Source organism: Muntiacus reevesi, chromosome 2, assembly GCF_963930625.1.
Source record: "Muntiacus reevesi chromosome 2, mMunRee1.1, whole genome shotgun sequence".
NCBI lineage: Eukaryota > Metazoa > Chordata > Mammalia > Artiodactyla > Cervidae > Muntiacus > Muntiacus reevesi.
In genome coordinates, this window is record NC_089250.1 from 91,700,218 (window position 1) to 91,716,194 (window position 15,977).

A 15,977-nucleotide genomic window follows, 5' to 3' on the forward strand; every position below is an offset into this window, starting at 1 on the left:
GAGTGAAAGCTCCGTCCCCGGCAGGTCAGCCTGCTTCCCAGCCGGCAGCGCTGGCCTCCCGCTGGACACCTGCGGCCACCGCCTCCTAGTTACACATTCCGCCCGACCCGGGTTGATCATTACAGCTCAGAGGAAGTCCTTCCTTGGCCGAGTGCCCCAGATGACAACGACCAAGTCTTTGCGGAGGCGGCCTACCTGGCAAAGGGCGGCCTTCCTCTCCAAAGCGGGCACTCAGCCTCCTCTGTGAGGGAGCGGACCCTGCTGACTCAGCCCGGGACCCCGCCAAGCCCCTCCCTGTCACCCCCCGGCCTGCGGGCCGCCAGCGCCTCCCCACCCTTGCAGCCTCTGCGGGCCCGGCGCGCCCCCTCCGCCCTCCCCGCGCGCCCCCTCCGCCCTCCCCGCGCGCCCCCTCCGCCCCCTCCGCCCTCCCCGCGCGCCCCCGCCCCCTCCGCCCTCCCCGCGCGCCCCCGCCCCCGACTCGGCGGCGCCCCTCGCCAGATCCGCCCCAGCCGCCCCGCGCGCGCGCGCCCAGCGAGGGCCGGGCCTCACGGCCCCTCCGCCCCCGCCCTCCCCGCCCCTCCGCCCCTCCGCCCATCCGCGTCCAGACCGGCGGGGCGGGGCCGTGCGCCTGCGCGGAGCCCGCAGTCCGGCGGGGCCGCAGCCGCTGGGGGCCGGCAGTTGCCGTGGGGATCGCGGGCCCCTCCCTGCTCCGCTCCGCTGCCCCTCGCGTGCCCCACCGAGGCGCGGCCGACCCCCGGCCTCCCTGCGGCCGGCCCGGCGGAGCCGCAGCGGCGCCCCGCGAAAGGCGGAGCCGCTCCAAAGATGTCGCAGACGGCCATGTCCGAGACCTACGGTACGAGGCGGGGGGCGCGGGCCGGGGCCGGGGGCGCGGGCGGCGGGGTGCGGGGACCCGGATCCCAGTGCTGGGGCGCGGCCGCCCGAGGGTGGCCCGGTCTGTGATCTGCTTCTCCGAGGGTCTGCTTGCTGCTTCTCCGCGTACTTGCCCGTGGGGTTTGCGTTTCTTGGTCTGCTCTTAGTTCAGGGTGTAGGGAAGCCCTTTAGAGACTGCGATATTGTCCCCAGCGAGGGATGTGAAGGACTTGGGGCGACGCCTGCAGTTGAGTGTGTTCTTCGGCTCTTCCACGTTGAGCTTCCCTTGCTTCAAATCCCTTCCTTTGCACTGAAATTACAAGGACTTATGGAAACGCATTTCTTCCTTCGGAGACCTTTCAGGCTGTATGATAGCTGTTTATAAATGTGTCTTTGTAGGACTATAAACACCTCGGAAGCAGAGCCTATTCTGCTTGATCTTTGCTTCTTCTGTAGCACTCACACCCGAAGGCACCCAGCAGAGATTTTTTTTTTTTTTTAAGTAAACGAAAGCCTTCCCAATTCATAATCTGTGTGTTTTTGTCCTGCGTGGTAAAAATCAACAATAGAGTACATCTCTGCTTTGTATCAAGGTTTGCTAGTGTTTACCAGTCTGGAGTCACTCTCAGATGTGTGCATTCTCAAATTAAGTCTGATTCGGATTTTACAGCCCCAGGGAGGGGCTCGAGTTCAAAACCATTACCTCTAGTCAGATCCCTCATGTCTTCCGTGTGCCCGGGCGTCCTCCCCTTTCTGTCAACAGATAGGTGTGGGCCGGCTTCATGGGCTGCTGTGGTTTCCAACACTGCAAGGTACCCGCCTGCACTGCTCTGGCCTGGCAAGCTTACAGTCCATTGGGGGATGCAGTGTTAATCTACTTATGATACTAATGAATGTTAAAAACAAACCAACCCAGGCTGGAGTTCTGAAGGAATGTGGTCTCTGAAGGTATGTTAAAAAGAAACCTGACTCAGACCTGGGGCACGGAGGCGTTAACTGGTCTACAAGTGCCCAGGCCCTGAGGGATCCAGAATGCCTGTAAGAGGACTGTGGTTGAGGTCCCTCAAGCACTCAGGCATTTGCTCCACCTTCAGCCACTCCTATGCCTGCTCCCTGCCCTGTTCTTGGTAAGGCTGGGAGCAAGACAGCTATTCCTAGAAGGTTTAGGAAATCCGAAAGGACCCTGGCTTGTAAGGATCGGTGTTGTCAGAGCTTCTAATGCTACTGCACTTGCCACATCCACGTGGTCTGCCTCTCTGTAGAGAACCATAGTCAGATTTCCTAAAAAAAAAAAAAAAACCCATTTCTCCAGCAAGTGTTGGTTATGCTTTTGCTTTTTCTTTATTTTCAAGTGCTCCTTTCCCCACACTTTTTCTTCCTGTCTGACCTGGAGAAGGAGCACATGGGCGCAGTGGGAAGTCCAAGTAAGAAACCAGGTGGGGTTATGAGTTAGGAGGAGGACTGGAAGATGCAGTTTCTATGTTTCTTCTGTCTCATGTGAAACATGCGTGCTAAGTTGTGTCAGCCATGTCCGACTCTTTGCGCTTCTTGGATTGTAGCCCTCCAGGCTCCTCTGTGCATGGGATTCTCCAGGCAAGAATACTGGAGTGGGTTGCCATGCCCACTTCCAGGGATCTTCCCGACCCAGGGATAGAACCCACATATTTTATGTCTCCTGCATTAACTGGCGGGTTCTTTACCACTAGCACCACCTGGGAAGCCCCCATATGAAACACTGTTTGCGTGCTAAGTCACTTCAGTCATGTCCAACTCTGTGGGACCCTATGGACTGTAGCCCGCCAGGCTCCTCTGTCAATGGGATTCTCCAGTCAAGAATTCTGGAGTGGGTTGCCATTTCCTCTGAACTAGGCACACCATATTTTGTATGAAATGATAACCTTGATAAAATATGGTATCGAGCATCACAGGTCAACTGATCAAATTCTGTTCATCAGGCTTTGACTTTTAGTACTCTTATTTCATGGTATCTTCCAAATATGTTTTTACTTTTTACTAGTTGTAGTCCTTCTCTCTAGTAGAGGAAATTAAGTGAAACACATAGAAAATTAGTTTTAGCAAGAGCAGGTGTGGCACTTTACAGTGCTGACCCAAAATATAAGTCACCCCAAACCAAGCTGTCACCTTCTCTTATCATTGGTGGGTTTGCACACCATTGTTTCCCAGATGGAAAACAGTTCCCTTCCTTCCAGACGTTTGCCTGTTAGGTAGGTGGTTTGCCTAATCTTTAAACTTCTTTGCCTAAAGGAATGTTTGCCTCATCTTTAAACTCCTTTGTACTCTGTGCTCACTTTCTTTCTTCTGGAAAAGGAATCTCTGTAGCTCGACAGGGGTATGATGAAAAATGAAGAACTGTTGCTTACCAGTGTCCTGTTAATGAATATACGTTCATGAGCTGTGTCTGCATGCCTTTTAGCTCATTAAGGCAGTATTTCACCTTCCAGTGACTAGTGTTCAACATTTTGCTGCACCAGAAGCACCAACCACATGGATACCATACCTTATATAATACTTTATGTAATATTGCAATACAACATTGAAATCTCAAACATACAGGTTTCTGACTGAAAGCTCCTGTTGATTATCCCTGAACTGAAACAGTGCTTCACAAATACTGTTAGATTCACAGCATTCTTAAAGGCCTGGCCAGTTGGTGTGGCTTGAGACTTCCCAAGGAGCTTGATTGGCTGATCACAGATTGGTTTAGGTAATTCCTGATACCAAGATTTGTGAGACAAAAACTTACAAATCAGATATTAATATCAAGCAGTGATGTTCAGAAAGGAGCTACAAAGTGTAAGTGGTATAGAAGGTGCTAGAAATTTAAAAAAAAAAAGATTTAAGGGCTGATGCAGTTTGGAAGTGAGGGAAAAAATCTAAGCCAATTCTCTATACACACTGTAATTTATGCATTCTACCGTGACAGCAATTTATGAAACAAGAACACAAATTCTTGGTCCTGTACTAGCTTTATTACAGTATACTCTTAACATTTTTATTTTGTGCTTTAGTTTGAAAGTATTACAGCATTTACCATATAATTTTGAGAATTACCAGGATATTTTCTTTTTTAAATGTTTGACTGTATGCTGCTGTGGGTTGCATTGTACGTTCAGGTCCTAAGCCCAGGCACCCTGTGAATGTGACCTTATTTGGAAACAGGGTCTTTACAGGTGTAATCAGGTTCAGATGAGGTCATGTCGGGTTAGGCTGAGCTCTCATGCATTGGAGTCCTTGAAAGATGAGAGGAATTTGGTGTGGACTCACTCAGGAAGGAATGTGGTATGAAGACAGGCTGAGGTTGAAGTGATGTAACCACAAGCCCAGGACCACCGAGAGTGGCCAGCAGCCCCCAGAAGCTAGGAAGAGGCAAGGAGGGAGCCCTTCCCTGGAGTCCTCAGAGAGGCTGACCGGCAGCTTAACTTTGGACTTCTAGCCTAGAACTGTGAGACTGTGAACCAAGCGATCCAGTTTGTGGTGTTTTGTTGTGGCAGCCGTAGGAAGCCAAAGCATGGTAGTCACACTATGGTTTCAGGAGAGACTTAGGCTTGATAAGGCAAAGTGGAGTAAGCAGAATATTCTAGGCACAGGACATGCAACTGCACATTCACGTTGGTTCCAGTGAAGTACGAGATGACTCACTGTTAGGGAGATCACTTAATTGCCTTTACTGTATTTTGTTAGGGCATATGGAAAAATGTCAACAGAGGAAGCACGTGACCTCAGAATAAAGGGTGTTTCCCTAAATTGGATGAATTTGTCATTTTAAATGTTTGTACTTTTGTCACCATGGAAAATTGGTGAACACAGACCAGAATTTGGGGAACACTGCCACCGTGGTTCTCAACTGCACGTGCCACAGCCCACTGGTGTGTTAAAGACGCAAATTCTGGCTTTGCATATTCACTGCTGCACCTGCCCCGCTCCCTGGCCATGCAGGTGCTGTTGGTCTAAAGACCACAGTTGCATATCAGGGCACTATTCTGTGTGGTGCCTCCAGGCCATGGAATTTTGAAAACATTGATCTTTCAGAAATCAAAAGTTTATGAGAACTTTTCATGGTCATTCAAACTATAAGGCATTCCAGTCCTTGCTGTTGCTTGCCTTTCTCTGAAGTCTCCTAAATATTTCCAGCCACATCAGTCTTTCAAGCTAAATACCTTTGTTTTCTTTTTTATTATTATTTTTTTTTTTTTTTTATTAGTTGGAGGCTAATTACTTCACAACATTTCAGTGGGTTTTGTCATACATTGATATGATACCTTTGTTTTCAACTTCCTACCTACTTCTTCCCTATGGATGGCCTAGGGGTAGCCTGTCCTATGTCCCAAATCCAGCCGATTACCCATTGCTATTCCACAGACTCTTGTTTTCCCCATTTGCCTAGGAGATAATCTTAGCCCTGAATATTTTTTGGAATAAGAAGGAAGCCAAAGTTTCTTTGTTTTTTTCCTTTTCTCTTAAACCATCCTCTAGAAATTGCTCAGACCAATGTAATAGATTTTTTCCCCACTTCTAATAACCATTAGAATACTCGCCACTGAGAATAGTTTGAGGGAAAACTTTTGATTCCTGTGTATCCTGTAACACTTGTCTTTGGATGTCACAACTTTCCCTGCCAGTCTCATCTTAGTAATGGACTGAGTTCTGTGTGTTTGAAGAATACTTTTGCTTCTCTTTAGCTGTGACTATGAATCAAAATCTGAAGTGATGTGCAGGGTACTATCATTTAAAAGATGGATCAAGAAAGACAGATATAGAGGATAGTGGACTTCAGCACGACACATAAGTCAAAGGACTCTGTCTCTACAAATTGTCTCCCTTGGTAATCCCCAGTGAGCTTTCTAAACAAAAATAAGTTTGCGTTGAGAGAAATTTGGCCAATAAACAAAACCCTGATAATGACAGGTGTGATACCTGGAGGAATCACACTTGGTTGCTCTGCCACAGCCAGATGCAGCCCTGCGCTCAGGATGGTACCTACTTATGTGATGACCTTTAGTGACCTTGGCCTTATAACTCTTTTTGTTTCTCTTATGTGCTAGATTTTGGGCATTGAAGAAGTCTTAAAAAGTGGCTGATATTTAGATATGGAGGGAAGGACACCATTTATAAAGCACTGATAATTTGCGGATGAGAATATCATGTTATTAGTTAACTTTATTTGGCTGTGTCGGGGCTCAGTTGGGGCACACAGGCTCCGTTGCTCCTTGGCATATGAGGTCTTCCTGGACCAAGGATCAGACCAGTGTCCCCTGCATTGGCAGGTGGATTCGTAACCACTCGGCTCCACGGAAGTTGAGAGAGGATGTACTTTAGAAGGAGGTTTATCATTTTTAAATATGGATTTTTAATCTTCCAGAAAAGAGACTGAGGACTTAAAAACACAGCATCTCCCTTCTTGGTTGTAATATACAATATTATTATGTGCGATGTGCTCACTTCATTACAGTTGTTTCTCTGGCTCACTTGCTTACATGGGTTATGACAGCTGTCCTCATAAAATAAACACTCTTTGCTGCCTGTGGGGACTTGGCAGATCTGTTTTGCAATTCAGTCAACTGTCAGTGGTGACAAAGCTCATCTCTTTTGAGACCAGACCACAGACTCTTTGAAAGTAGGGGATTGCTTGCGTGACTGTCTGTCCCACTTGCTGTGACCAGCCCCTGCAGGGAAGGCTGAATGAGCCTTTGCTTTGATTCTACTAGACAGGTGGTCTGTTTCCCTCTCTGCTACAGAAGATGAGACAGAAGGCCAGGGTGAACAGAAAAGCCAATTCGAAGATTAGTTTAATTCTTTTCTTTATGGTAGAAGTCTACCAGTGTTTTACATTGTATGTGATGTAAACGAAACTTGAATTAAGACGTCCCCTAAAGAGGTTACCCAGGCGTTCTTTTTGTAAATAGACTTCCCTCAAGAAGTCACAGGTGAAATCAGTGCCTTGGAACTGAGGGTGCTCAGGCACCTTTGCTGTGCTTCTTGGGTGCCAGCACTTGACCCCTGCCCAATTGAACGTAGAGAGAACACAACAAGTTAGATGGCACCTGGCCGGCTTGGAGCTATGAGAGCCCAGAGGCAGGCCTTGGTGTGCCATCAGGCATTTCAGGGAGCCGGGCGCCCCGCCCCAGAGCCTGGGACACCCAGGCAGACCTCTCCCCACCAAAGGGATGGACCCTAGGTGACCTGAATCTGTGCTCGCCAAATATTAAAATACCTAGCAGTTGGTAGTTATTAAATATGTATTTGTTGAATGTACTCCCCTGGTTTTATATCCATGTTTACTTAACCACCTTCTGTTTATAAATTGACTCTACATGACCAAAAATTTAAAAAAAAAATTTTTTTAATTATGCTTAAAAGAAAATTTCTGTTCAATAGATGTAAATAATTAGCTCTTTTGGTCATTTTATCAGGTAGGTTTCCAACTGCAGGTGGCATGGATGATAAGAAAATGTGTTTTTGCAAATAGCTATAGATGAGGTTTCAGGGCTGCTTGATTGAGAAGCACAGTCATGTTAGCAGGGACCTATATTCTTAGCATCTCTCTCCTCTCACCCTGTTTCCTCTTCCCTCATTTCCTGGGTCATAAACGGCTACTGTTTGTAATCTGGTACCCTTCCTTGTTTATATCCACAGAAAAGAGGAGTGCTTCCCCATGTTTGTGAAATAAAGTCCTTCCTTCCTATGTATTTGGGCCAAGTTAGGTCAAGTGCCTGCCCTGGACCAGTTACAGGCAGGTAATGTCTGGCTCTGATTGTCTTAACCCTGTGTTTCTGGCTTCCCAGGTGGCTCAGTGGTAAAGAATCTGCTTGCCAGTGCAGGAAACAAAGGAGATGCAGGTTCGCTTCCTGGGTTGGGAAGATCCCCTGAGTGAGGAAATGACAACCCACCCCAGTATTCTTGCCTGGAGAATTCCACGGACAGAGGAGCCTGAATGTTAGGCAGACATCTACTGCAGTAGTGCCTCTTAGTCTCCAAAAAAATGTCAGCTGCAGTTCAGTTTGAACTTAATTTGTTCCAGTTAGTAATCTTACTGAAGTGGATGACAAACTTAGACGTCTCTTCTCCAGTGTGGGAGCTGCCGCAGAGCTGTGGAAAGGGCATGGGCCCCGCCATGGGTGTGTACAGGTCAGAATCCCTGGTCTTCGTAGGAAGAGTGAAATTTTTCTTATTTTGCAGACACAATATACTTGCATTTAATCTTAGTTCTTACTGTCTTTGTGAACCTGATAGAAGTATTTGGTATTTTGAAGACTAACATTCACCTTCAGAACCACCTTGACCATGACAATACTTTGGAGGGGAAATGAAAGTCAGTTATTTGGTGACCATTGCTATTTCCCCACTTTCCTTAAATTATCACCATGAGTAATTCTGTCACAAATACATAAGTAAACTAGGATACTATACCTGTCACATACCTTTATAAGAATGAAGTCCTTATTTTGGATTGTCTTTTTAATATTAAAATTCATAGAGACCTTCCTAGTCTAAACATCAATAAAACTTTATTGGTAAAATTGATATTAAAGTTTGTTATTACATAAACAAGTTCATTAAATATTCACAACTATAAAAAGCATTATAAGTTAAAACTGTCCCTCTCTGTATTTCTTCTTATATGTATTATTTAGTAATAAAGTAAATTTTCCCTAGTTACATTTCCCAAGAACAGTGTCATTTCTAGCAGTCATGTGACTAAAGTACCTTTCAGGTCAATATCGTTGAATAAGATTCTTCTCCTATCGACCTGTTACTGTTTCCCTTGTATCAGGAAATCTTTCCTTTTATTAAGGAAGCCATGGGTATGTCAGCCTGAATTATAATCTTAATCTCTAGATAAAGGGTGAAATTAGAATAATCTACACAAAGTACTCTCTGTCCTCGTTAGGTAAGGTAAACCCTGGGACCCACTTACAGGTGAGGGAACTAAGAGGCTAGGTGTCTGCTCAAGGTCCCAGAGCTGAAGGCAGCGGGGCTGGTGTTTGAACTCATTCTCAAAGGTAGTCAAGTTCTTACTCTGTTTTTCTTTCCCATACACAAATTTGTCTCCTCCTCATACTCTGATCAGTGATGACCCCCTGGATCGCACAGCTCTAGGGCATGTTCTCCACAAACATTGGACATTTGATACAAGTCAAAATCTAACTCTTAACTCAAGGCAGAATTGGGAAGTGGGTGCTAATGCTGGAAACCTCTCCCATTTGGGAGGGGTGCTTTCATAGATCTGTGTGATCTCTAAAGTTGCAGGTACTGTTATGTACTCAATGCTTGCTTCAAACTTGTGGTTTGGAGAGATACACTGTGTGAATCCTCAAATACAAAAATAACAGTTCAGCTTCTCCCTTTTTATTACCCTAGTTGTAGTGTTCTTTAAAACTTTTTGACAAACAACTTGCCTTTATTTCTTTAAACGATTGTTTCCTTTCAAATACCTCTATCGGATTTAACATTCTACTCCTTAAAGGGTCCTAACTTGTTTCCTGGTTAAGGATAGTTGTTTTTTATTTAGTTCTCTTCATTTCTATCTACTTCATCAGCCACCAGCTTGCTTTTCTGGGTCATTTTCTACTTCAGGAGAATAATTTCTTTTCTTTTTTAAAAAAAATACTGTTACATCAAGTAGAAATCACCTAAAAACCTGTGGTTTTGATGCTGGGTTGCTGGCTAGGCTTCCTCACCTGCTGAGGAACCTGGGTGCACACCTCAGACCCGCAGTGGGTCAGGTCCACACGGTACAGAGCCCGCCCTCCGCCTGGAGCAGCGCTGGGGGCCCGTGCCTCGGACGGGAACTCACAGCGTCATGGTCTTCTCTGCGGTCAGGTGGCTCAGGCACAGCCCAGCACCCAGGCCTCAGCCTGGCCGCCGTGTGTGTGTGTGTGTGTGTGTGTGTCTGTGTGTGTCTGTGTGTGTGCGTGTCTGTGTGTGCATGCGTGTGTGCATGCGTGTGTGTGTCTGTGTCTCTGTGTGTGCATGTGTGTGTGTGTCTGTGCATGTGTGTGTGTCTGTGTGCATGTGTGTGCTCACATGCGTGTCTGTGTGTGTGTCTGTGTGTGTGCGTGTGTCTCTGTGTGCATGCATATGTGTGTGCATGCGTGTGTGTGTCTGTGCGTGTGTGTGTGTCTGTGTGTGTGAGCGTGTTTGTGTGCATGCATGCGTGTATGTGTGTGAGCGTGTGCGTGTGTGTGTGTGTATCTGTGTCTCTCCCTGCCATTTGCAGCTCACTGCTCTCCAGCTGCCACACTGGCCACCTGGCCTCAGCCAGCGCTCTGGTGGGGGTTCTGCTGCTCGACTCCTGCCCCCCAGTAGATCAGAGCTGTGTTTGAAGAAGATGTGGTCTGATGTTCTGTGCCTTCCCAGCTCCTCCGCATTGCTGTTCCCTGGCGTCCTTGCGACTGTTCCTTAACCCCCCCCCCACAACATCCCTTATCCTGGGGTCCTGCTCGCCACCCCAGCTCCTTGCCCACCCTGGGCAGCCGCAGGGCCCCCACGCAGGAGTCACTCGACTGCTCTGGCGTCTCGCTTCCTTGATGTCATCGCCAGTCCCCTCCCAAGCTTCCCTTCCGCCCCACTCCCAGCCTCTTAGCTCCCACTCCCCCAGCTGCTCACTGGCCGGAGGCCCTTGCCCCTCCGGCCCCTTCTGTTCAGGATGTGAGCCACTGTCTCCAGCGGTGCCGCCCGCAGCCCTGCCTTCCCCGGCCCCTCCTCGGCTGCCCTCGCCCCGGGGCCTCGACCTGACTCTCCAGCAGCTGCCCTGCCTGCTGCCGGTGGACAGCGCTCTGCTCCCACCGAGATCCTGTGGGCGGGTGGCCTTTGCCTCGGGCAGGGGGCTCGGTGGTGCCTGGCCACCCACCCACTCTGCTGGCCCTCTTGCTTTTCTTTGCATCGGTTGTTTTCAGCCTTCCCTGTGATCTCCCTAAGCCCCAGGCTCCCCTCCGCTGCGTGACTGGAGGAGAAAGGGGCTGCACCGAGGAGCCCCCCTGCTCTCCCGCCCATTCTCCACCTGTGTCTGCCTCCACGCCTCACCTCCACACTATTCCTGCTGCCTCTGTCCCCGGCTGAGACTCAGCCCTGCCTTCTGCTCAGACCGCATCTCTATAAAGTCCCAGGGACGGGTGTCACCAGTCATCCCCTTTTCTTGTGGTCACTTCTTGTCTGCTGGCGTCCACACCACCCCCTCGCCTCACTGCCCCGGCTCTACTTTCCATCGTACCTAAGCTTCTGGTCAGAGCTGCTCGTGATGTTTATCTGCATCCTCTAACTTCCCTGGTTCTCCTGCGGCCTCTCGCGGCCCGCACCTCAGGTCACCTGGCTCCCCTTGGGGTCGGATCCTGGGCATTTCACAGCCGACCCTCCCGGCTTCCCGTCACACTCGGCCCTCACAGGCCCTGCCTCCCCAGAGCTCCTCCGTGGTCACAGGTGTAGGTTGTGAATCTGCATCTGCAACAGGGATGCGTCCTCCAGATCTTCAGGCTTTCTTATCTCAGTCGTTGGTATCAGAGGCCAGAAACCATTCTCAGATGACCCCACTGTCCCAGGAAGTGAAATACATGGAGCCGATCCCGCAGTTAAGGCCATCTTCCTCCTGTGCTTCCTTTCAGATCTTCGGGAACCTTAAAAGCAGAACCAGTGCTTGTGGGAGAAACTAGGAAGGCAGAGGGCATCTGGTCTACCAGCATGACGGTCTCTGAAGCCTGGAGGCCAGCTGTTAGCCGTGCGGTGCTGTCTCTGAAGGCCGGGGGCCGGCTGTTAGCCGTGCGGTGCTGTCTCTGAAGGCCGGGGGCCGGCTGTTAGCTGTGCTGTCTCTGAAGGCCGGGGGCCAGCTGTTAGCCGTGCGGTGCTGTCTCTGAAGGCCGGGGGCCGGCTGTTAGCCATGTGGTGCCCTCAGCGCCCCCTCTTGGCCCAGCACCCTGTCACTGGCCGCCGTTGTCCCTCTGGCCACAACCCTACTGTAGCATGTACTGCCAGCCTGCCGCGCTCCAGGAAATTGGAGGTCGCTTGAAATGAGCACTAAAACGAGTCGGTACATTCCAAATGAGGTTCCTCCCTGGAATTACTTCCCTGGCTTTGTGTTAGCTGTTTCAGTGGAGGCCATTTTTTCCTGGTATGAATTGCTCCTCAATGACTGACTTTTGCCCAAGACTGATTTCTAATTATTCAATACCTTTCCTGTTATTTAATTCAACATTTATCATGCAAAATTAAAAATACAGGGGCTTCCCTGGCAGTTCAGTGATTAAAACTCTGAGCTTCCACTGCAGGGAACTAATATATCCTGCATGCCATGCAATACCCCCCCCCCCAAAAGTGCATTAGTAGCATATATCTATTTTAGATTTTCTGTTTTAGAATATGGTCTTTCCCCCACCCTACAGCTTAACTCATTCTGAGGAAACCCTCATCAGGTGAATATAATGATCATAAGTTGTATGCAGAAAATCTTTGTAATTTTGAGCAAAGTGACATCCACTGTAATAAAACAACATCAATCCCATTAAAGTGGACATAGCTATTTAGTTCACGTTTAGTTATCATATACAACCTAACAATGTATCTTACACCTCTCCATTAATTGCTCTGTGACACAGCTAGTTTTCTGTTCCTGGTGAGCCTTTTTGTAGCTGTTAGGCACTGTGCACTTCACATGTAAAACATACATGACCTGCAACATGTATGTCATCCAACTTCAAGCAAAGAAAGAGAAAAATCCCACAGATCGTAAAAACAAGTTAATTGGTAAAATCAGCACGTTTTCTACTAAATCCATGGCTGTGTGCCTGGTGTGTTAAGAGACTTGCTGCTGTGATAAGCCACCCAACCTCATGCTCCAAGGGGAGAGCGTTTGTACGGGAAGGCACTCAGCTCTGAGAGAGGCTGTGAAATTCACATCCCGTTGTGCACAGGAGGAACTTAGTAGAAACTCTTCCTAAGTTGGATTCTTGTCACCTACAGGGAATGAACCGCTCCCCATTGTGGCGCTTGGTTGTGTTTGCATTACCCAAACACATGCATCCCCAGACTGGAAGCCACAGGACACACACCCCGCGTCTCACCTGCTCCCTTCCCTCTGGGTACGACTTCTGTGAAGCCCACCCTTCAGTAGTCCTTTCAGTTTGGGATGTGCAGAGTAAACTTACAGAGTCATTATCCTTTTGAGATCTTCATAGATTCATAACCAGGTTTAAGAAAAATAGAAAATTTTCCCATCCCCCCTGCAAAACTGTCCAAGGTAACCAGGATGTTGATGTTGCCATAACTGCTGATACATGTCACTTCTATCAGCAGAAGTATCTCTCCTGTGCCCCTGAATACTCTTTCTCCCTGTCCCCATCCCTCCCTGTCCCCTGGCAACTACTAATCTTTTCATCTGTTTCAAGACTGTTCTGTAAATGGAATCATGCAGTGTAGAATCTTTGGGGATTGGCATTTTCACACAACATAATTCTCTGGAGATCCATCCAGCTTATTGCAGTATCAACGGTTCATTCCTTTTTATTGCCGAGTAGTGTTTCTTGATCTGCATGTATAATTTGCTTAACCAGTCACCTGTTGAAGAACATCTGGGCTCTTTTCAGTTTTTGCCTGTTATAAATAAAGCCACTATAGACATTCATGTACAGGGTTTTGTGTGAACATAAGTCTTCATTTTTCTGGGTAAATGCCTGGAAGTTCAGTTGCTGAGTCATCTGGTGGTTGCGTGTTTAGTTTTTTTGAGAAACTGTCAAGCTGTTTCCTAGATTCACTGTTCAATTTTATATTTCTTCCATCAATGTATGAGTGATCTAGTTTCTGTGCATCCTGGTCAAGATTTGTTCTTGTCATTACTTTTTATTTAAGCCTTTCCTGATAGATGTATAGTGACACATCATGATGGCTTTATTTACAGTTCCCTAATTATTGGTTAATGATTTTAAACATATCTTCACATTCTTATTTGTCATTTGTATATTCTTTTAAGTGAAATGCCTCTTCATGATGTATGCCCGTTTTCTAACTGGGTTTGATTTTTTAATTAATTAATTATTGAATTATAGTTCATTTACAATGTTGTGTTAGTTTTAGGCATCTAGCAAAGTGATTCATTTACATACTTTTTGCAGATTATTTTCCCTTCTGGGCTATTATAAGATATTGAATATAATTCCCTGTGCTATATGGTAAATCCTTGTTGCTTATCTATTTTTTGTATAGAAGTTTGTTAATCCAATACTCTAAATTTATGCCTTCCCGCCACCTTTCCCCTTTGGTACTTAAAAGTTTGTTCTTTATGTTTGTGAGTCTGCTTCTGTCTTGTATATAGGTTCATTTGTATTATTTTTTTAGGTTCCACATACAAGTGATATCACATAGTATCTGTCTCTAACTCACTAAGTATAATATTCTCTATGTTGCTGCAAAGGGCAATATTTCATTCTCTTTATGACTGAGGAATATTCTACTGTACCCATATATCACATCTTTTTTTTTTTAATGTCATCTTGGGTCAGTGATGCACCACTTCTGTGGGCCTTTATTTTATTTTTTAGCTACACCACGAGGCATGTGCGATCTTAGCTTCCAAACCAGGGATGGAACCCACACCCCCTGCGTTGGGAGCACAAAGTCTTAGCCAGGGAGCACCAGGGAGGTCCCTATGCCACGTCTTCTTAACCCAGTTGCCTGTTGATGGACACTCGGGTTGCTTCCATGTCGTGGCTGTTGTACTTAATGCTTCCATGAATATTGGGGTGTATCTTTTCAAACTAGAGCTTTTTTGTCTTTTCTGGATATATGCTCGGGAGTGGTATAGCCAGATCATATGGAAACTTGTTTTTAGTTTTTTAAGGAACTCTTCTCTGTAGTGGCTGCACCAATTTACATTCCCACCAGAGGTATAGAAGGGTCCCCTCAACCGTCTCCAGCGTTTGTTCTCTGTAGACTTTTTGATGGTGGCCATTCTAACCAGAATGAGGTGGTACTTCATTGTGGTTTTGATTTGCATTTTCCTGATGATCAGTGATGCTGAGCATCTTTGCATGTGCCTGTTGGCTCGCTGTTAGTCTGCTTTGGAGCAATGTTTATTTAGGTCTTCTGCCCATTTTTCAATCGGATTGTTCATTTTCTTTATGTTGAGTTGGATGAGCTCTTTTGTATAGTCTGAAAATCAATCCCTGGTTGGTCTCATTGTTTGCAAATATTTTCTCATTATTTGCAAATATTTGCAGCCGATAGGGTGTCTTTTCATTCTGCTAATAGTTTCTTTTCCTGTACCAAAGCTTCTTAGCTGATTAGGTTCCCATTGTCTATGTTTGCTTTTATTTCTTATTTCTAAGAAAATATTGCAACCATTTATGTCTGAGTTGGTTTTGATTCTTTTTTGAATGTCTATAGGATTCTCTAGTAGAACCATCCTGGCCTGAATATTCTTTTGTTTTAAAATTACCAATTCAGTTTCCTTAATATCGCTATTTAAATTACTTATTTTACGTTGGTGAGTTGTAGCGCTCTTTGTTTCCAAGGAATTGGCCTGTTGCCTGTGCTGCGGCCGTCAGATAAAGTGTGCGCCGTTGCTCCTTCGCTGCCCTGCTGGGTCTGGTGCTGTGCCCCGAGACTGGCTGTGTGCCCTCTCTCTGTTGCTGTTGTCAGTGTTTGGTACATAAATGAGTTAAAATGGCCCCGCATGTCAGTCCCTCTGTGGTTTTCTTCTTCATAACCAGCCGAGACATTAGTTCGAAGCCTGCCACACCAAACTCTGTTCTTCATGAGAGGGTAACAGGCAGGAAGGCCAGGGGTTGCCCAACGGAGGAAATAGGCTGCAAGTGTTAGACATGTTTTTAATTTCTCTTCTAAGCGGCAGAAGGCAACACTTTTACAAGTGTCAGATTTTTTTCCTTCTCTATACAAAATTAAAAGGAGATTTCTTTTAAAATCCTGTGTTGCCATGATGACACCTGGTGTGTTTACCCTAGATTCTGTCTTCAAGTTCCTCTTAAGAACTTTAAGATTCTGCTTAAGACTCAGAACCTATAAGGGCTCAACAAACCAGTATGTCTTACCCATACATTGTTCTCCTAATCTATGTTAATGAGACTGTATCTGCTTGGAAACCT

At 46.7% G+C, this 15,977-nt stretch overlaps 1 protein-coding gene across 2 annotated transcripts in view; it reads left to right on the forward strand.

Moving 5' to 3' along the window:
* The first annotated feature begins 624 nt into the window (after positions 1 to 624).
* The window catches only part of RAB4A (RAB4A, member RAS oncogene family), a 48,526-nt gene continuing 33,173 nt past the window's right edge, over positions 625 to 15,977 (forward strand). For both annotated transcript variants that reach the window (XM_065922327.1, XM_065922326.1), the window contains exon 1: positions 625 to 853. In XM_065922327.1, the coding sequence (XP_065778399.1) occupies positions 823 to 853 (31 nt within the window). In that variant the 5' untranslated portion in view covers positions 625 to 822. The remainder of the gene's footprint in view (positions 854 to 15,977) is intronic.